General features: G+C 42.1%; 1 protein-coding gene across 3 annotated transcripts in view; it reads left to right on the top strand.

Moving 5' to 3' along the window:
- The first annotated feature begins 1,915 nt into the window (after window positions 1-1,915).
- STAB1 (stabilin 1) overlaps window positions 1,916-21,530 on the top strand; it is a 57,653-nt gene continuing 38,038 nt past the window's right edge. The window contains exons 1-14 of one of the 3 annotated variants that reach the window (XM_027467285.3): window positions 1,916-2,012; window positions 3,102-3,254; window positions 8,256-8,392; window positions 9,594-9,709; window positions 10,934-11,019; window positions 11,776-11,845; window positions 12,753-12,848; window positions 13,150-13,266; window positions 14,089-14,285; window positions 14,488-14,618; window positions 16,194-16,321; window positions 16,976-17,067; window positions 18,129-18,251; window positions 20,393-20,536. In XM_027467285.3, coding sequence (XP_027323086.2) covers window positions 3,174-3,254; window positions 8,256-8,392; window positions 9,594-9,709; window positions 10,934-11,019; window positions 11,776-11,845; window positions 12,753-12,848; window positions 13,150-13,266; window positions 14,089-14,285; window positions 14,488-14,618; window positions 16,194-16,321; window positions 16,976-17,067; window positions 18,129-18,251; window positions 20,393-20,536 — 1,518 coding nt within the window. In that variant the 5' untranslated portion in view covers window positions 1,916-2,012; window positions 3,102-3,173. Of the gene's footprint in view, window positions 2,013-2,969; window positions 3,255-8,255; window positions 8,393-9,593; window positions 9,710-10,933; window positions 11,020-11,775; window positions 11,846-12,752; window positions 12,849-13,149; window positions 13,267-14,088; window positions 14,286-14,487; window positions 14,619-16,193; window positions 16,322-16,975; window positions 17,068-18,128; window positions 18,252-20,392; window positions 20,537-21,530 lie in introns of those variants that run through there. The other 2 variants (XM_027467287.3, XM_027467286.3) reach the window with 2 other exon arrangements.

Genomic DNA, 21,530 nt, shown 5'->3' with positions numbered 1-21,530 from the left:
TCAATCAAACACTGAGCAGGCCATGAATCAGGCTCTGCTACCCTGCCTGCAACAGGGCTGTTCTTTGTGTGCTGTGTCATCAGATCCTTGTAAGTCTTGCACACAAAATTTCCTCCCTTTTTTTTACAGTTGTCTGTCTCAATTCCTTTAATTGCCAGTGACATAGCGAATCCTGTGGCTTCATTCTTAATGCAGCACTGGGTATTTCCCCTGTAAATTCTGGACAGATTAGGAGCATCAGCTCTTGAGCTCTTTGACAGATCTGAGGATATCTTTCACATTAGTTCTTCTTAACATCTAGTATATTTCTGATGTATTTGCTTTTGATGTTGGGAAAAAAAAAAAAGGATCTCTGCTTGGCAGCTTTGCTGTGTGGGACCTTTTGTGAGCTGATTAAAATGCTTTGTGCAGATGCTTAAGCATTTCATTCCTCTAGCTGTTTCTTACACAGAAATTAATGACTGAACATCCGTATATTTACTGACAATTGTTAACAGTGTTGGATAAAGCAGTGAAATCAAAGAATTGATCCCATGCATTTTGCTTCTAGGGCATAAGCTTTTTATTGATACATTATCTGTGAGAAAATCCATCCATCCATCTGCCTTGGACACATCTATTTCCCAGAAGAGAACATGAACGGATTAATTGTATCACCAATACTCATTTCTTCTACCTAATAATGTTCCTCTTCCTTTTTCTATGCCATTGTTGCCATTGCTGGTGATTCTGCCAACTGGACTGCCACCACAAGCATATTGGCATCGTTCCACGGGTTGGTAACAACTCTGGGCCACCCATTCATTTGGAGATGGTTGGTGCCTCACCTTCCTAACCTGATTCCCAGGATCACGCAGATGCAAAGTTGATGCAGGCTTTGGTGTTGCAGATCCAGCAGCAATGATCAGAGCAATTCCTGGATGCCTGGAACACACCGGCTATGCCACTTGATCAGGAAAGCACAATCGCTTATCTGGTGACACATGAGCTTTTGATTTTTCATGTTATGCCCACCTACTGTAAAGTGGCACTACCCAGTGTTCACAGTTGTAGCCTGTATATTTCTGTTGTATCGCTTGTCTTTAAATAAATGGTCATATAAAAATATGATCAGATAAAGGAAGCTGATTGTGAGCCTTTTGTTGCTATTGCAAATCTGACTTATTTAATTCAGACAGGAATTTCACCAAGCCTTTTCTTTCCCTTCTTTTCTTTTCTTTTTTTTTTTTTTTTCCTTGCATTAGGCCAGATGCCGTGGTGACAAACACCCATGGAAAGCCTCAGAAGAAGGCTGTGTCCTTTCAGCCCCGTAGCATTTTATTTCTGGAGCCCTTTGGAAAACACACGCTTAGAAAACAGGCTGAAGTTTCAGAAAAAGAAGTCCATGCCTCTGCAGGTGCTTCGGGGTAAGCTATTTTCACCTTAAAATCTCATCTATCTGTGGATGCCCGGTACTTGCAACTTAATCCCTGTGTCATTGTCAGCTCTTGGAAGACCATCAATGAGCACTCAACTTCCTTCTAGGCTGCCTGTTTCAGCTGTAAACACCTAACAGGTAGCATGGAGCAGAGGGCCTGTCTCATGCTGAGTTTACAAGGCCGCTCTAGCACCAGGGCTGTAAATACAAAAAACACTGTGCAGCTTCCACACCAATGTCCCCCTCCATGAGAATGTCCCATCTGTCTGCTTGTAACTTTCCTATCCCAGCAGAACTGGTGTGAGTTATGAGGCCTCTGCTTCCTTTCGCAGATCTGTGGGGTACCAAATGGCTTCTGTGGCTGCACAAACCCGCTGGCCTCGACCAGAGCGGCTGCCTGTTGGTCCCCTGATGGGACAGGCGGGCTGAGCTGGCAGGTCGAGCTGTGGGCTGGTACTTCTCACATGGGTTGCACTGGATGGTTGTGTGCCTTATCTGCTTCCTGTTCGTGCAGGATATATAATTGTGCTTGCTGTTCATCATGCTGGCTGCTCTGTAGGATGGAGGAAGAGGTAAAGCACAATTTACAGCACTAGTAAGTACAGCGGTTCTTATATATTTTCTATATTAACATGCACATCTGTGTGTTTATGCAAGGGACGAAAAATATTTATGCTCTCAATTATTTATCTAAATGCAAGAGTAGCTTCCTATCCTAGTTTCATTATGCACCTTCCTGTACTATTAATGGCTCCAAAATGAAAAGATACCTTATTGCTCAGTAGGAATTGCTGCAAATAGAAGCAATCCTTAGACTGTTCTGTTCAGTGGATTCTGTTAGCAGCACAGGGAAACAAAGTTCATGTAAAAGATCTGTCAATAATCAATTCTTGGTTGCTTGAAATGTTCAAAAGGAGAAATGCAATCACAGACTGTAAGTCAGGTAATTTTTGTGTTTTTTTTTTTTAATTACATTTTGGGACTTTCCTATTCTGAGTGCTATGGGAGAGCTCCATGGATTCATCAAACTGTCACCAGAGCGTTGGGAAAATCATAAATTTTGCTACTGCTGATATAGCACCTACAAAATGCAATGTATTCGATAAATTTGATGAGTAACCTAAATGTTTCAAATAAATGTCAAATGCTACCTGAAGGGTTTGACTGATGTTCCTGTATTCCTGCTCCGATGTGCGGCACATGACTCGTGTTGCTTTGTTCATGCCTACATAGGGATAGGAATCATTGCACAAACCTTTGGTTAGAGATGTTCTGGACATACTAAAACCAGCAGTAAAATGAAATTACGTACCGCTCATGAATTCATGGTATTTAAGTTTGCCCTTTGGATTTGCCTTCAGTTAAGCATACAGTGAACCTCTTTTTGTTCCAATTAGTTGAAAACTAAGGATTTCCTTCCTTCTGTTTTGAACTGATATGTAAGAGGAAATCCGTAGATGTTCCTGTTTTGAGTAAACCTTTTACTGAGAAGTTATGCTTGTGTATTTAAAAAAAAAAAAAAAAAAAAAATAGAAAGAAAGAAAAAGGTAGTATTGATTCAGACGTAACAGTAGAATTAGTAGATCCCCTTATGAAGGCTTTGCATCCAAAGAGCACAGTGCGAAAATGTTCTCTCGCTGTTTACTTTTAACCTCTGCTTTGTCTTGGATCTGATTTTTAGTAGGCGGTCTTATCTTACAGAAATTGCAGCTTCTATCACCTCCCTGTCTGTGGAAAGGCTTCTGCTTGTAAAAGAATGAAAATGCATCCTCCTGGGTTGCTGCTTTTCTTCTTAGCAGCATGCTTTACTCCCACAGCTGACTGCCAGACTCAGAAGGTAAGTCCGCGAGTCTTTGTTTAAATGTTCATCAAACAGCTCTTCATATTTGGATGGTTGTATGTTATCCCCAAACCTCGCTTTTCCGTTTACATTTAGTTAAGTGCAGAATAACATCCATAATTAAACTTTAAGACTGTCAAATATCTTCCCTGCTCGTGGAAGGACACGTGTGGCATCTGAACTGGAAAGCTAAAATTAAGGTTGGAGCCAGCTGCATGAATTTTAGATCAGATTCAGTTTGCATTTCTGATCAGCACTGATTGCAAAGGCAGTGATATGATAGTACTGGGGATCTTTGTCTTCCACTATTTTCAGTATCTCTGGCATCTGTCAGGACAGGTCTATATGTGCCTCAGGAGAGTTTTCTAAAAAGAGTTTTTAAATCTTATCAAATTGTTGCTTTGCAACAGGGAGAATACATTTCCTAGCAGCTCCCCAGTGAGGAGTACAGATCGCTTTCCGTGGGAAGGTTTTGTTTTGATTCCAGCATCTCCGTTCCTTCAATTAGCATCTAGAAGAATGTAGGATGCCTTCGTAGATCTGTGGTCTTGGCTTCATGGTTGTGTCGTCCTACTTTCTGTAGGCTATAATTCATAGAATATTATGTAATGATTACCCACTCACGGAGACGTGAAATGTTTTGCATCACCTCTGGAGCAGTTTATTTAATCTAGGAAAAATAACCCTCTTTTAGATTTCTGTTCCCAAAAGGTTCCTTCTTTTTGGAGAAAGAGAAGAAACGTGAAAATGTATAGTGGGAGTTAAGGAAAAACAATGGTCTAATGAAGTCTTTGACGATCGTTTAGGATGGCCACTTTATTTGGTTGTGATGGAGGTGCAGTGATTCCACAAGAAGACTCCATTGTCTTGCAGGAGCCTTGCACGGAGCATTAAGGGAGAAAGAGATTTGGTAGTAGCTGGTTTTTGTGATGTTATCTCCAGGCTGTGTTTTGATCTGCATTTTGTATGGACTGGGGAAGATGCAGCAGATGTGAGAACCATGAGAGATGTTCTGCCAGGACGAGGCCAGTCCCAGGTGGCATGGAGCAGGAATGAAAGTGGCTGGGGAAGGAGAAGAGTGCTCTTGTCTTATGTGATCTCTGAGCCAGACTTCATCCTCGTGCTGAACAGTGTCTTCCTTGGCCAAATGCAAAGTGCTAGCATGTCCAGGAATGTTCAACTAAATTGTCCCTGAGAACTTCTTGAGGAGGTACATGACTATAATGACCCGAGCATGGGTATACAGCTCTTGTTTTGTAAAGGGCAAAAGCTCTGGAAATGTGGTGATTCACTAGATAATAACTGTTTCCAGAACTGGCTCCCAGGATTGTTGGAGCCAAACACTGACGTCCACATGTGTTTTTCTTTCTTCCCTGAAGTCTTGCCTTACAGAAGAATTTGTGTTATGGTTTGGAAGGAAATGATAAAGGGAGAAAATGAGTAGAATGAAACTAGTCCTTAAAAAAGGCCCCCAGCTTATCCTCTTGAAATGGGATAAGTTGAAATGGAGTAAGAGAAACATGAGCACCTGAAAAATAAGGGACATTTACATCAGAGAGAGAGGAGGGAAGGAAACACTGCAGCACCCAGAAACTCAGGAATGTCTCAGCTGAGTGCAGAAGGCAGTGGCTGCTGCACATGCATGCAAAAGATTGCAGGGAGAAAGCGCAGTCCAGCCCTGGCAAGACAGAATTCAACGTGGGCAGAGGCACCCTGGCTCCTAACTGCTTTTGGCTGCAGCTAGATGCCTCCTGCTTTAAAATCCTCCTTTATTTTTGGATCTGTTTGAGAACACCAGGCTTCCTTTTCCGTTGCTTTGTACCCAAAGTATGGCACAGTCCAGGCTCACAGCACCATCTGAGCAGAACTGTGGCTGTTCGCCCACTTTCCCTGGCCTAGCCACAATGGACCTCGCCGGCTCTCAGCACGCTGGGTGGTATTGCACATTGCTGCAACACAGGCTCAGATATTCTCTCTTGCTGCTTCCTCTCTAGCATCTCCAGACTTAGAAACAGCAGTCACAGATAAGCCCAAGGGAGCAGTGCATCATTGTTTTCTGCGAGGCTGTGCCCCACGAGCCACCTCTGGCTCAAACTTCTGTCTTCCTTTCATCCACTCCAAAGTTGGAGAATCCAAACCATTGCATTTTTTATGTCCCTTGATTTTCTCTTCTGCTTTCATAAGAAGCAAAACACTCCAGAAAATGACTGCTTCATCAGTTCTGTCACTCAAATAAGAATGGACTTTTTTTTTGTTGTTTTAATTTTCCACACAGCTGTTTTCTTCCTCTTTCCTCCCGCCTGTTGCTGCTGACACAAGCATATTTCCATATAAAAAGGGGAAGATCTTACTGGGAAGTTGCCTAAACTTTACGTTGTCCTAGGAAGGTAGGTTGGGGGTATTCCACAATAGCTATCTTGCCTTAGAGACCTCTGTTTTATCCTGAAAATGAACTGCAAATAATTACAGATTCCAACGGCAAGGAACGACAGCCTTTCTACTTTCCCAGGGTCCATCTCTGTTTAGAAATGGGGCCACATTAATGGAGGAAAGAGAAGAAAAAATGATTAATATGTGAATAACAGTGTCTTCCTTCACCACAGTGGCAGAGAACACATTTAGTGGCCCAGCTGTGTCTGACAGCCAACTCCTGATGCCTGGAAGTGAAGGTGAAATAGAATATTGGAGGGTTTTAATTTAATGTTTTGTGCTCTACTGTTTGTGTGGTCTTTTTATTATACAGATAAGGAGGCTCAGACACCTGATGAGGGTTTGTGGGGAAAATCTGAGAGATTTAATACCACAACTTGCAGGAAGACACCCGCCTGTGTTTCTTCCTTGAGCATCTTCCCATTCTCTTTCTGAGGCATTGTCTCAGTGAAGGTTAAGGTTGGGATTTGATGGGACCAGCAAGGGACCAACAAGATGCACCATTCTCTCAGAAACATGTGCCTGGATTCCTCTGGCTCCTTTCAAAAGCCTAGCTTTAATTTGGAGTCCTCATTTGTGCTTAATTCCACTGGATGAATCTACTTCTCCACTGTCTGGTGAATGGCACTGCTGGGTTTTTGAGGCAGGGTACTCCAGTTGTAGCTCCCCAGTTACCCATCCATGTTGTCTGTCTTCTCAGTTTTGCTCTGTGAAAGAGGTGAAATCTCCTTTGACTTCACTGTGTGTAAGTAGGGTAAAAGCATAAGGAACAGCATTGCTGATCTCTGTCCTGCTGGATAATATCAGTAAAGCTGGGGCTTGCAGGACATGGACGGCTGGGTCTGGTGGATCTCAGACTGTTTTTGAGCTGTTCGTAATGCAAGGGAGTCCTTCCCAGGGGAGTGGATGCTGAAGTACATTAAGGAAAGCCCCTGGCACAGAACTAGGAATGAATATCCACATGAGGCACAACCACAGACACAAGTCACTCGGCTCGTGGGGCAGTGCCTTTGCATGGATGGCTGCAGAAAGCAAATCCAGGAAGAGAGGAAAAGTTTGACAGCTCCAAGCAGAGGAAACATGGGCGTGAGTCAGGAAACCGTTCCGGGGAGATGTCCGTGCAGAGCTGGGACCAGAGGGTTATCTCTCATGAGGTTTTCCTGACGGGGTCTGCTGGCTATCTTCTGGCAGGGCCTTCCTGAGCTGTTGATAAGATGGAAAGCTGTGGACTTCCTCCCTTGCCCTGAAGCAAATGTATGTGTTTGGGCTTGCTTAGGTCCAGAGGAAGCAGAGCTGGGCTGAGATTGCTGATGGGAATACAGAACAGGGAGTTCTGGGCATGTGACAGCTACTGCATTAACAGCATTTTTCGGGATTGGCTTTAAAAAAATCCCAGATCAGGGCCTCCTCCCAAAATTTGATCTGGTGTTTTTATTTTTAGAAAATACTGTGCCTGAAGAGGTATAGTTGAAGTGAGTTTTCTTTTCCTGTTGGTGACCTTTTGGGACAAACAGAGCTCCTGCCTTCCAGCTTTTCTCTGTCATCATCAGTAGCAAACATTTTCGCTTTTTGAAATGAACCATGCTCTTTCTGCACAGTTGCTTGACCTGAGGAGTTTAGGGATTCAAAGAAACCCATCTGTGGTAAAATCATGAGCTTCAATGACAAGCTGGCATACAGTGACGGTTATTCTCTCTGAGGCTGTACTTCTTATCTGCTCTGGTTGCATTTCATTTTGAGAAATGGGGTTGGTGGTACAGAGGCACTGGAAAGCAGTTTAAGGAAGTCTGAACCCCTAAAGAGAAATTATTCTGGTTAGGTGGAAGTACCTGTGTTAAACTTATCACCAGTCATTTGAATTATCCAAGTCTCCTACCTGATATTCTTGCTGGCACTTATGGGGTCCTTCCCACCCTGGGCCAAAGCATCAAGGGCCACCTCTAGGTAGCTGGAGAAGTGCAGAGCTCCCTTCCTTTTAATCTCCCTCCCTGCACCTTCTCAAAGGCAATTGCCATGAGAAGCACTTGTGTGAGCAGCTCTTGGTCTCTGGGAAATAGTCTGAACCAACACTTAAAATTTGTCAAACCCATGGAACAGCGAAGAAACAACCAGAACAACTGGATCTTATCATCAGCGTGGAAAACAGAAATGCTGTGCTGCTTTTTAATTCAGTGTCTTCTGTCAAGGGTTATTGGTTTAGAGTTTGTCCTCACATACCACTACCACACATTTCCAAAAGATCAGTTTAAATTAGCAGTGCATGGCTATAATTATTTTAGAAGTGGTTAGAATTTTTGCTGTGAATAACAGGAAAGATGAGTTAGCTGTGATCTGCCCTATTGCCCTGTAGCTGAGATCCAAGCAGAGCAGCATGCATTAGCATAACATAGTGCTTTAGCATTTATGAGTGCGTGGTGTACATCCAAGCAGCCACACTGGTCACTGCCCTCCCCCGTGGAATCTAAAGAACAGTGCAGTGTGGATAAAGATATCAAAGGCTGGCAAGATGACTGCCTAAGGTAACAGTTTAGTTATGGACTTACTTTCATTCTACTTTTTCTTTTTAAGCTAAGGTCAATGAGATGCAATGTCAAGATGATGTTTACAATGAATACAGCATGTACTGCTTGTGCTGCGGCGCCTAAAATGTTGTGTCCGAGAGGCTGGATAAAGACCATGCAAGGCTTAGGAGTGAGGGACTGCAGGTAAGACCTCTTTCCTAACCGTGTTGCAGATCTGGTTTATCTCTGCTATGCAAGGAGTGATGTGTATGCCTTAAGGAGAACACGTGTGGGTTTTGAGCCCTAAAGATCCAGGGAGTTTTGTTTTCAGATGCATAAAAATGAATGTATGGCCCTTATTATTGTTGATTTTGTCTCCTTGCAAATCCCCTGGACTTTTTGCTGCATATAAGGTTCTGTATACGAACAACCAGTTACCTGATAATTACCTCTGCAGTGCCCTGAACAAACGGAGTTTGCTTATCCTGCTGTAGCTACTAAGCAGAGCTCTGTCTTGTGTAGGAACCTGTTTCAGACCTGGAATTTGCTAGTGAATTAGAGAAGTAATATAATAATAATTCTCCTTGTATATCCTCTAAGCTTCCAGCAATAATCCTCTGAACTTTTTACCTTCCTAGTTCTCCTTATGAAGGTTGCTTGTTCTTGTGTTCCTTGTTCTTATTCTGTTGAGCATTTCTATAGCTTGTCTCTAATAGGAAAATGGTGAAGGAAAACTGAATTTACCAGTAAGTTTTTTTAGAAAATGAAACACTATAGATTATTGTTTGCCTATCTATTCAGTAATGAATGTTAACAGTTAATATATAGCTCCATTGTCTACTGTTTTCTGTAATTCACTATTCTGTATAAATACTTTAAAAATAGCTGTAGCAGTTTTACAGTAATTACAGACACACAGAGGAGTCAGACTGAATTCAAAAGGGCAGTGCTATTGAGGCGATTTCCAAGTTCCTTTTGGGAAGGATGTTGTGCCAAAAATAAAATGAAATAATGAAGAGAAATGTGAGCGCGTGCAGGTTTTCTGCCTGTTATCTCTCTGTGGTAGTGGTAGTCGAACAGACACAGGAATAGTTCTGTACAGCATACACACAGAGTGAGAGACACTGCCACCAGGGGCCTAGCCTCTGTGTAAGGCGATGGATGAAGGGTTGAAAAGGAGAAAGATGCTCCTCCTCTGTCTAATATCCAGGCCCTGACAACTTTCTTGGAACCAGCTGTAAGAGCACAGATCAGTGGGCATCCTTGGGGAAGACAGAATTAGATTGCAAACTCTTGTCCTTCGGTTCAGATTTCAGCGCGCTGCAGTGTGCTTGCTTAGAACCCCTCCAACAAGCATGTGGTACGTTTGTGGTGTAATCACGGATCTTGGATTGTTCTTTTTAAGGTACACTGTCAAGTTAGGAGAAAATACCCTTGTCCAGCCAGGGTGCTATCACGTATGTAAGAAGGAAATTGAGGAGAAAAAGTGCTGCCCAGGATTCTGGGGCACAGAGTGCTACGGTAAGTTTTTCATCTGTTTACAATGCCTTCTGTTCAGTAAATCAAACCAATGAAGCATTAAATATACATTAAGCTCATTGATTTTTGTTATTTCTGCTCCTGCTATTTAAGAATTTACAAGGTCTCCATTAACTGCCCAGGATGTTTAGAAGATAATGAGGAAGGAATCTCTTTACTTCATATGTGTTTAATCCTCTTATATTTAACACATAACATAACCCCCTTTGTTGGAACTTCCTTTAGTCTCTTCTTTAAAAAGAACCTTTTGGAAAGGGATGTTTTTGTTCCTCTTTATGAAAGTTTCCAAAGGAAGAGGAAGATACTTCTTTCTGGTGTCCCTCTGGTCTGGAGTGCATGTGCCATGTGTGCTTTTATATAGTCTGGAGTTAGTCAGAGGTTCAGTTGCAGAAAATACTTAGCAATTCCAACCCAACATGCAAGTAACCCTCCCAAAGCTCCCATTTAGTTTTAAGCCAAGTAATGGGAGTTTGAAAACATTCAGTTTTTCTTGGTCTTCTCTCAAAAATCCAAAAGCCAAAAATCCAAAAAGTTCATCTTCTAAGATGAATAATACTTCTCATACAGTTGACCAGTGACTGGAATATGGCCAAACATTCTCCAGTCTGGCAGAAAATGAGAGGTTGTTTGAGCAATTGGGCCTGTTTTCACATAAAGTGTTTTGAATAATCAATTGGCAATTCTATGCCTACAATTTTCAGATATAATCCCTAGAATTTGAAGGTACCTCTCTCCAGAGATGTGTGGACCATGCTTGTTTGAGCACATTCCCAGCCCTTCAAGAAGTCACAAAAAGCCAAAATGCTCAGTGTCTCTGAAAAGCAGGATCCTGTCTGTCCCAAGCTTCAGAATCATCCTCAGATGTTTGGTGCTGCCTCTTGCTGATGATTGCAAGAGTGGCTCCATCTCCAAACATGTTTCAGTGGCTTTGCTGAAATGTGGTTAGTTATGGGCCAGTGGAATTTTCCTTAGACCTTTATTGAAAGGCTTTCCTTAGAAGGCAGCCGTGTTTCTCCTTGGTCTTACTCATTGCCATCTTCACCAGCTCTGGGCCAGTTTTAGCTGTACTGGATAGGCAGGCAGGGACTTTGCTGGTTAAGAAACCATTGCTTTCACACATCTGGAATGCCTGTAGGAAGAGGTGATAAAAAGAGGGATGCAGTGCTGTTTTCTCTGCCTAATCTTGCCTGGCCTCTTACCTGCTAGAATGTCCAGGAGGCTCCGAAAATCCCTGCAGTGGCCATGGGACATGCTTGGATGGTATACAGCAGAACGGAACCTGCATCTGCAAGGTCGGTGTGTGGTTTGGTTTGAGGGTGATATGCTTTTGTCAGAGGGTGATTTGCTTTCGTACAGTGTCTGTGCAGAAGCTCGGGATGAAGACCAGCCTTCCGCCTAGAAGGTCATTAGCAGAGTCTTTCATTCCAGCATCAGTGCCTGTGGTTTAACCAGAGTATTTTTGTGGTCTGCAGCAGCACTAAGACACTGTTGGTGAGGCTATGGAGTCGGGAAGGATCTCTAGGAAGAAATTAAGAAAGAATTGCATGGATTTAACCCTCTGATCAGTTGAAATAATCAGTGTCTGTGGCTGCAAGAAGCCCTGAGATACGTTTAATGATTTGTACCTTTACCAGACCTGAAAGATATACTTCCCAGCTGCTGCTGCCTACCTCTTGGGCACATCTTTGAAAAAAGCTGATTTTAGACTTAACTCAAAGACACTCCATATCAATTAAAATACATGTTTAAGGTCCCCAAGCCTTACAAAATCAATGTCAAGAGATCGTAAGCCAGCTGTTACATTCTTGTCTGCAAACTGGACATGGTTTCCTCAGTGCCCACCTGGGTTTTGCTGGCATTTTGCACACTCTGTGTGTTGGTGTACCCCTCTGCTGGGAGGGCTGGGTGATAGAGCACTGAGCAGACCAATTTTCTTCAATGTTGTCAGAGAAAATCAGAGAAGGGGAGATACTTTGCACTATGACAATGTTTAGAACAATTAAATTGTACAGAAAAATAACATCTGGGACATTTTGGGTCCCTTCTAGGAGCAATACAGTGGTTTTGCCTGCCAGAATTGTCGAGATGAAAATCGTTTTGGCCCAGACTGTCAGTCAGGTAAGGAAGAGTAATTTCAGGTGAAACCTGCACAAAAATACCTGAGAGCAAGGAAAGAGGGGGGGAGGCTGAGTGAGGAAGGGTGCTGGAGAGGAGGAGGGGATGGCATCTGACAGCATTTAATAGCACGTATCTGGGCATTTTGTCTGTCTGCCCTTCTCCACTGTCCCATTAGGCACTTGATTCTCAGTCTTTCACTCAAATCAATCCATTTTCCCTTTTGTAAAGTTTCCCTCTCCCATTACCATGGCTTTCCCAGTTTCCTCTTTCTTTTCAGCCAGGCTGTTGCCTACATTCCACATGCCCTGAAGCAACCCAGACTAATTTCCCAACTGTTTGCAAGACTCCTGTCACCACTCCAGTAGTCTCTCAGCTTCCTCTTTATTGCCCTTCCTACACATTAATACACACAATGCTGCTTCTCACATGTCATATTTTGAAGCAATTTATGACCAGTGCAGCCTGGTCATAAAGAAGCCCTTTCTTTCCATCTCCTGGTTCCCTTGTATCCACACAGATGAGATGGGTGTGATCTCAGTGCTTGTGCTTACTGAATGACACCGATGCTGGCATCACAGATGTGGTAGAGCCTTATAATACTGCATCCTTCCACACTGGCTGCAATAGACTTGGAGGAGTGGGAAATTAAGTCTGAAAAGCTGGTCCAGATGTTGCATTTGGGGTTGATCTTACAGGGCAGCACTTTGTCTTTCTTCAGCACAGGACTTGCAGAGCTCTCTGTGAGCTCCGACCAGGATGACCTTATTTTTAAAACAAGTCATACTCGCTGTGGATTATTAGTGGGCAATCGGGGTGCCAAATCCCAGGGCAGTTGGCCAGTGAATGTCCAGAGCTCTTCATGCTGCCTTGTCGCTGAAGGTCTTGTTTGTCTGGCCTTTCCTTTCAGTGTGTGACTGTGTGCACGGGGAATGCAACAGCGGCGTCACTGGGAATGGAAGCTGCACTTGCTATGGAGGCTACACTGGCACCAGGTGTGACCAAGGTAAATAAATTAGTAGCTGGAGAGGAGCTGTTAAAGCTAAACTACGATATGGATGCATGTGTCCCCAAAGCAGCCGGGATTTCTCTTGAAACAGGGTAGATCCTCCCTTCCTTCTAAGTCTTGTGGGACCTGACTACCTAGCCTGCAAGTCTGTCACGTTTACTTCCCCTGGCTTTTGTGCTGGCTGGGGTCTCCGGAAACAACACTTGCCTTTATTTCCATGCCTTTTGTAAGGGAAGTTTTATCTTCTTGCACTGCCCTTCTTGCTCCAAGGGAAACTCTCTTTGCTGTGTGATTCCAGAGCTTCCCCTATGCAAAGGTGTGACGTGTGAGGCCAACAGCGAATGCACAGTAAAGGATGGGACAGCGGTGTGTGACTGCAAGCCAGGATACAGAAAAAGTGGCAGCACTTGCATAGGTGAGACATTTTATTGTGGCCCTAAACAGTCCTCCATTTAGGACCTTCCAAAGAGAAATCTTTCTCTGGCATCTCTGGACAAACTTGATCACCATGCATACAGTTTCTTCCTCACTGCGGAAGCATAAAAGGCTGCTTGTTTTAGGAATCCTTTTAAGATTAATACCTAAGGTGTTTGTTCTCCTCCCACTCGATCTTGTAAGCAATAAATGAGTTACAGTTGCAGATGCCATCCAGTATTTGCCTGTATGAATGTACAGAGTAACCGTGACAGTGGGATATCGGTGAGTCTGTGCCAGTGTAAGTGATGAGCAAAGGTATGTAATTAGAGGGTTTGAGCACAGGTATGTAATTAGAGGGTTTGAGCAAAGGTAATTAGAGAGTTTCTTCACTGATTTCAGATGTAAGTTTCCGAATTGCTTTTGTTAAAAGAAAGTCAATCAGATGCATGTGATTAGCTAGCAATGGATAGCTCTATTTTCACTGGCTTTTTGCAGTTCTTGCTGACCAAACACCACCTTCAGATATCCTCAGACATGATGGAAATTCAGAAGGAAATACAAGCATCTTCTTTCTGTCCCTTATATTTGTGTTGCTGAAGTAATATGAAGAATGTGTCATCCAAACTCCTTGGATCAAAGAAAAACAAACTGTCTGCTGCCTGAAATTGTTTTATTTTCTGTGAAACTGTAGCAATTTAATAGAATAAATTCCTTATCTTCCATTCTCTTCATGCCTTGGGCATTCTGCTATGCTACAGTAAGTGCTCTCCTGAAAACAGAAATCTGGACACTCTTCGACCTCTCATCTTTTTATTTGCAGCTCAGGATCCTTGTGCGTCTTCTCCTTGCTCCCCTTTTGCTGTATGCAATGTTCTTGGACCACAAAAGTATCAGTGTACTTGCAAAGAAGGATTTCAAGGAGATGGGAAGATTTGTCAGCCCATAAACCCCTGTGTTAACAACAATGGAGGCTGTGCAGAAAACTCTACAATCTGCATTTACAAACGCCCAGGAGAGGTAAGGGTGACAGCAGCATGTCAGCAACCTGTAAGGGTCTGAGAGTGGCCAGGTGGGAACTTCTTCAAATGAGCCATTCGTTGGATTGCTCACGTCTGCTCTCCTCACCTTAGATTTTGCAACCTGCCAGCTCTTTTGTGGGATAACCTGTTGAGTAAAATGTGATGAATGCAGCTATAATCACTGCTTTGTCTTCTGCTAGGCATCCTGTGTTTGCAAGCCTGGGATGAGTAGGAGATCTGCATCAGAGTGTTTTATGCCTTCCAATGAGTGCCGGCAGTATTTTTGCGACATGTCTTCCACGTGTGAAATTAACTCCAATGGGAATCCTAGGTGAGCCACTTTAAGGATTGCTTTTAAAGCTTATTCAGCAGCTAGAATGGAAACTGATTTTGGATGAGGTAAACTTTGAAGAAACAGGGAACTAAATGAGAAGAATGGGCTAGAGTCCCCCTTTGATAAGAGCCTGTTTTTAACAAGTCCATTGAAAGTAAGGAATTTACATCAGCTAGCGTAAATCTCATCATGTGGGCCACAAGATGCTTTAAATCTGAAGCAGCAGGGTCTTTTGTGTTGTGAACTGGAGATGTAGCTCTCCAAGTTGGTGGATATTATTAGTTTACAATCAATCACCAAAACAGAGACGTCTGACTCTTATTTGGTCAGTGTGTTATCTAAGGAATCCTTCTGGTTGGGACAGGTAAGTCTTTGGCTCTCCTGCCTCTCAGACTTGTAAGCCAGAGGTGAGCTAGTGTTGCAGAATGACAGAGAAGGGGGGAGCTGAAGGAAGAAACACCAGACCTCATTTAGTTTTCTTGAGCAAAATATTTAGAAGTTGATGCCCTGCAGATGAGAAATATTGCCAGATCTAGGATAATTTTAGGTCTCCTAAACACCAGAGAAAGCTTCACTGAGGATTTTTTAATACCAAAAAAAGCTGGAATTTCTCTGAGAGACTGAAGAGGAAAAGAGCAGTCCCATCTCCTTGGCCATTCCTTCTCCAGTGCTGCTAAAATTGTTAGCATCCACCTGCTCTTTCTGTGCTCCAGGCCAGAACTGAAACACAGTGGCTTCCCCCTTTGAAGACATGCCAACAAAGTGCAGGACTCAGTGTTCTGCACAATCCCTGCCTTTAGCATGTCTGTTCCCCAGCAGCTGGCACACAGACCTCTGTGGCTGGAGTAATGTCAGACACCTCCCCTGTGCCGTATGTCTTTGCATCCCTGAACCAGAAAGAGCAGAGCTGATACTTGGACAAAACCCAAACAGGAAAAAACGTGTTTATCAGTCAGTGACCTTAAGTAGTGTCTGAGTAATGACTAAAGTCCGTGTGAATCAGGATAGAGATTTTCACATGTAGATAAGCTTTTCTGCAAAAGTCATTAGCATGTCTGGGGCCCTCATTAGTTCTAAGACAAACTAGCTAAGTGATGTGCGGGAGCTGGTACTTCCCATTGAAGCTGAGGGCTCACATAGGAGCCAATTGCTATATTTTCACTGAGACCTGTGTTTTTTATGCATTACCTCAAATTTTCAGATGCTGTAATGAGTGATACTGGCTGAATACTTATTTAGGCTTCAGTACATATATTGTGGCTTTCTGTACCCTGAACCCTAAAGCAGACAATCCTTTTGTTGACTGTATCTGAGGAAGTGTCTTCCTTCTTTTTGCTTAGGACCAAAGTTGCTTGCAGTCCACAAGTGTGCATCTTTTTTCCTGTCACTTAGATTAGGCACCAGCTACTAGGCTCTTAAATACACCTTAAAGTTGTAATTAATCTTTCATCTGTAGATACTGATGATACTCAAACATGTCTAAAGTGTGGAGGACTGCTTTATAATGGTTTCGTATGTTTAGTGTTAATGTTTATAATGTTGTGTTTATTATGTTATTATTGTTGTATCTAGCTGTGTGTGTAAAGAAGGGGAGATTGCAGATGGGAGAAGTTGCTATAAAGATCTCCTGAGTGAGATTAATCAGCATAATTCACGAGGAAAGTTTTTAAGGAAATTGGACGTCGCCAGGAAAATGTTTGGTAACTCTCTTTTGAATTTGTTTGGGGAATGAAGCAGAGGTGGGGAGAAAAGCGTGTCATCAAAAGACTAAAAGCCTCCCATCATAATAGACATTTCACAATGTATGACTGTGGCCTTCAAAATCAAACACATCACATCTCTGAACTCATATTACCAGTTCTGGCTCATGAAATGAGGACACTGTAGCAGAGAACAGTGTGGATGAGCACTATGTATTTGACAGTCCTAGTGAAAGAGGTGCCACATCCACAGAAAAAAAAGGAAAGCATGCATTGAGGATGTGATTTAAACCTGTCTGTCTCAAAAGACCAGTGTTCCTCCACCTGCATTGTGTTGAAGGCTCAGCAGTCTTTCAGCGGTCATTGAGTTTTCTAGCAGTGGTGCTTGAGGCTGGTGTGCCATGGATCCTCCTACAGTCAGATTGGTCTGCTAAGCCAAAATACAGCCTCCCTGCCAGCTCACGCATGTGGGTGCCCATTATAGAGATGGAGGGGCTTTATCCTGTGCACTGTGGTCCGACATAAACAAGTACTAGTTACATGCATCAGGTTGAAGATGTGTAGATGTAATTGTGCTTTTGACACAAAGAATAATTATTGCTAGAGTTAAACCATATGGCAAATAACTGCTTCATGTTGTCACTCTTTTTACAGCTTCTGGTTGTTCAGTGTTGCTGACGAAATATGGGCCTTTCACAATCTTTGCACCCTCCATTTTTCCAAGTACTAATAGCATAGAATTTAATGTAAGTTTGCTTGCTTTTAGAAAATCTTTGCTATCTTATGATTCATTCCTGCCTGAGTTCTGTGGTCTATAAAAACTGATTGACACATGAGAGAATATTTATAGAAGCAATCTCTTGCAAAGACTGCTCATTGTCTGGTTGTTGCAGTCTCACAGAGGATGTTACGTCCCTTATGTTATTTTTAAAATCTCTCTCTGCTATTGACAGAGTGTGTTTGTTGTTTTTAATGTCAGATTATATAACTTCAAAAAGTTTAAGTTTTTCTGGCCATTCTTATTTAAAGATCCAACCTCTGGTGTGTGACTATTCTCAAAACTTCAGGTGGTTTTTCACTGCTTGAGCATGGGGTTTTCAAAAGGGGATGAGATTTGCATTAAAGTACTGGATTTTGGCTTATTCCTTGGTATGGCCCTAGGTATGGGAATGTTGTCAACTTTTTAGGCTCATTTTACTAATGGGGCAGCAAGGATGACAGGGCTGTAGAAAACTGATATGGGAGTTAGGTCAAGAATTTGAGAGTTCTGGCCTTCAACAATTATGTTCTACAGGTCATATTTTTATTTTATGTATTTTTTAATTAAGTTGTGTTCATTTGCTGTAGTTCTGCAATCAGTTGTATCAGTTCCACCTAAATCCACCTAAATCAGCATTGAGAGATGATTGTCTTAAAGAATCACCAGTGATGGAAAACCCAGAAACTAGACGTAAATTCAGCAGCTACATGGCCAAACATAAACAAAGATTGTCTATAGGGAGCTTAGGCAAGTTTTGTTACCTCAGGCATGCAGGGATAGTTTTAAAATTGTCCAGGTCCAATAGGTTTATCTTTAGGTGATTCTTCTAAAGTCACTTTCAAATGAATCAGTCTCCCTGTGTTTGTGTGGGTACACAGAAGCAAAAGATTTGCCACCATGCTTCTGCAGTGGACCAAAATGAAGAGGCAAGCTCAATATTATATACCTAGAATTTCTGTTATGGTAATGTTGTGGGTCTTTCATAAAATTATTTTTTTTGAAAAAGCATGTCATTTATCTTCTTTATTTGGTCTTTACTCCCCAAAGGATACCACTGCTGAGCATTTGTGCAGAATGCACATTGTTCCTGGTCTGCATTTGATAGAAGACATGGTAAAAGCCAAGACGATGTGGACCTTGTCAGGACATAAGCTGACATTCAACAACCAGGTAAATGATATTGTGAACTGAAGTTGTGGACTGCTGCGAAAGGACTGACCAGAGCTTGAGCGTAGTTTCCTTCATGTGCTTTCTTAACGAGAAAACCGTTTTTCTCTTATCAGACTACCTGTGACCAGAGCAGGATTTCATTTCCACTTCTCGAAAAGAATCATGAAGTTTTAAGAAACAGAGCTGTAGCTGATTTCTTAGGTTATAATCTCCTTTACAGTGAAAAACTGTTCTTCTCTTGCTACATATTCTACAATGATCTGTCTAGTTTTAAACAGTCCCTTCTCTGCTCCTTGGTTCTTACCATCCACTTGAGATGTGTACACAGATAGGTGTATACAAATACGGTATTAAACTGCTTATTATTGCTCTTCCTTGCATTTCCTTAGCCTTGAGTTGCAAAGAGTAATTTTTATATTAAAAATTATGTGGATGTGGCATTGTGGGGCACATCTGAGAGAAAGATTGGCTTCAACCACTTTGCAGTAGATTCCTTTGTTGGTTGTGGACCGTGCTCTCAGAGACAGATTCTGTGATGTGTCCTGATGGTCCTGGGGTAAAAGAAAAAGGCAGGTGGGAAGAAAAGGCTGTAAAGTCGTAATTCTGCTCTCTGAGCAACAGAAGATATTGAGCATTGATGTAGTTTCCAGTTGTTCCGGTTCTAGAGGTTGCTCTTTTATCAGCTCAGTGCACAGACTAGAAAAGCTGCTGTCTCCCAGCAAGATCCTATGTGGGATCCAAAGCAAGGTGATTTAAGGACAGACAACCAAGCAACTGTTTCTTCTGCCCTGTAGACAACCAATTAGGCAGAATCTTATTCCTAAACTTGGTAACGGTCTTTCCTTGGTCTGCATGTGTATGCTGGAGAAGAGACCTTTTGCCTGCACAGCTAGCAACTGCAGTATCCTTGCAGCTGATGTGGAAGAGGCAGCAAAGTCTCTCTTTAGACTGAATGCTTCTCCTTGGAGGTCACGTTCTCAGACACAGCTACACGCTGAATATTTTCTCTCCCAGTTGCCCTTTTCCCGTCTATCTATTTTATTTTTCTTATCCTAGCAAAGAGTTTTTCATCACTAGTTTACGATACGTAAGGCTGTTTTTCCCTTTTCACTCTTTCAGTTGACACACGTTTTCCAGCATCCACTGTTCTCGCTCCATCCTGCACTTTTCCGGCTTGCATTCTCACAGCTGGCCCAGGCAGAGCCGTATGTTTCCTCTCTGCGGATCCAGCCTTGGCCTTGAGGTCTAGGTCATACTACATGCACCCTACATGCATCAAAAGGAAAAAGCACTATTTGGAGCCGGGGGTTCCGAACTGGGTTTATCGATGCTCTTTTAAAATTTATTTCCTGTTTGTTTACTCAGGAGTCTTTTGATCTGGGAAGCCTGCCCTCCCCTTCCTTTGTTTCAGCCAGACTCCTCAGTGATGTGAGCTGAAGTTCAGGGCAGGGAGGAGCAGTTAAAAAAAATGCACATGGTAAATGAAAAGCACAGAGAAGTTGTGCTTGCCTGCACTTGGATTATGGCTGCAAAACCAATACCTTGATGCTTAGTTTATAAGTTACACTTGGTACACCTCCATATGCCCCACTTCAGTGCATGGAAGTATGGAAGGACCAGATACATGCCTTATAATTCAGTGAGCCTGACTATTTAGGCTTTGCTGTGATGAGTCTTGTTGCATTAGGAGCTCATGAAATCTGCAATCAAAGCTGGTTTCAAGATTGTTTCCAAATTCTGTAAAATCCTGGTGCCCATGAAGCAGCATGTCTTTCTCCTAGTGCTTGAGAGATTGATGCAGGATCTTAACCATCAGTGCAGCCTTCCGTGATCCACACTGGGATCAAGCATTGTGCACATTCACGCAAACTTAAACCTAGAGCTGACTGTCCCAGACTAGGTCTTTAAGCTGTAGTAAGACTTAAAAGTACCCCAGGATGGAAATATTGTCCAAATTCATTTAGAAGCGAGATGTTTATTCTACAGTAAGACCACCCCTTAAATTTACCTTTTCCAGAGTAGACCCTGTTGTGCCTTCATCTTGCTGACCCATAGATGGAGAGCACTGAAGGGAACAGGGATCTATAGATCTCTTGTGATACCATGGATATACATTAAAATAAACTTGTGTTATTATCCAGGCATACATGAAATCATTTCGATATGAAGATGTGGAAGAACTGTACAATGTTGTGCAGTCGAACCTACCAGCAGCCAACGGTGTTATGCATATTGTTAGCACTCTAAGGAAAAAAACCAGCCCCGACAACCTTGGAAACCCACAGGTATGCAGGCATTTTTATTTCTTCTGCTTTATGAAACAGTAGAATAAATACTTCAAAAAAAATCTTTTTCCATGATTATTCTTCTTAAAACAGTGAGGCTTTTTTAAAGAGGAAAAGGCTGTTTGTTTTGTTTTCAGCTCCTGATAAGCATGCCTTTAAAAGTAGCTAATAGCTCTGTACAAGTCAGATACAGACCTTGAAGTGATGTTTTTACAGTATTTGGATAAGTAGAGAATTCTAATTTCATGACTAAGATCACTCCCTTCATACAAAATGAGCTCTTTTTCAGTTGCACCTTACAGGAGAAGAATAAGATAAATATTGAAAAAGCATTTTTCATATAAAATTGAAATTAATATTTTCTTTATTGAAAAAGAATTTTTCATATAAAATTGAAATTAAGATTTGCTTTCATCTGTCTCTACTGAATTTTAAAATTATATTAAAAATATTATCTTTGCATTAAAAGTATATAAAATGAGGAAAAATAATCACTATGGACCTTTGCAATTTGAACTTGTCATGTATTTAAGATGCTGGGCAGAAATTTAAGAGTTCTTGCTTCAGTCTTTGCCTCTGCTAAACCCTTTTTCCTGTTAATTGGGAAAAGTTTTTGCTATAGCTATTGCATTGTATGCATGAAAACTTTTATATTGTTTCCATATGCAGACAGCAGACCCTGTTACCTACTGCTTCCTTGCAAAAAAAAAAAATTACCCATAGAATGACACCAGCTCTTTGCTTTAGTTGGATTTTGATAGTTGTCTGCACTTACTTTGCACCATTGTAATTAATATATAAAAACAGTCGTATTGTGTAATCTTACAGTTGGATTGTACTTTATGTTTAAAAAGTAGCTGGAATATTGTGGTAGAGAATGTTGCGTCAATTGTACGAGTTCTGGATGTTTATGTGGGTTTGAATGTGCCCATCACTAATGTCACTTAAGATGCTCTCAGTCTTACGACTTGCGTGAGCATTTTTCCAAAAAGGA

Source organism: Anas platyrhynchos, chromosome 13 (assembly GCF_047663525.1).
Source record: "Anas platyrhynchos isolate ZD024472 breed Pekin duck chromosome 13, IASCAAS_PekinDuck_T2T, whole genome shotgun sequence".
In the NCBI taxonomy this organism is placed as follows: domain Eukaryota; kingdom Metazoa; phylum Chordata; class Aves; order Anseriformes; family Anatidae; genus Anas; species Anas platyrhynchos.
Note: the sequence above shows the minus strand (reverse complement) of the source record. Positions and strands in the feature narration are given on the sequence as shown.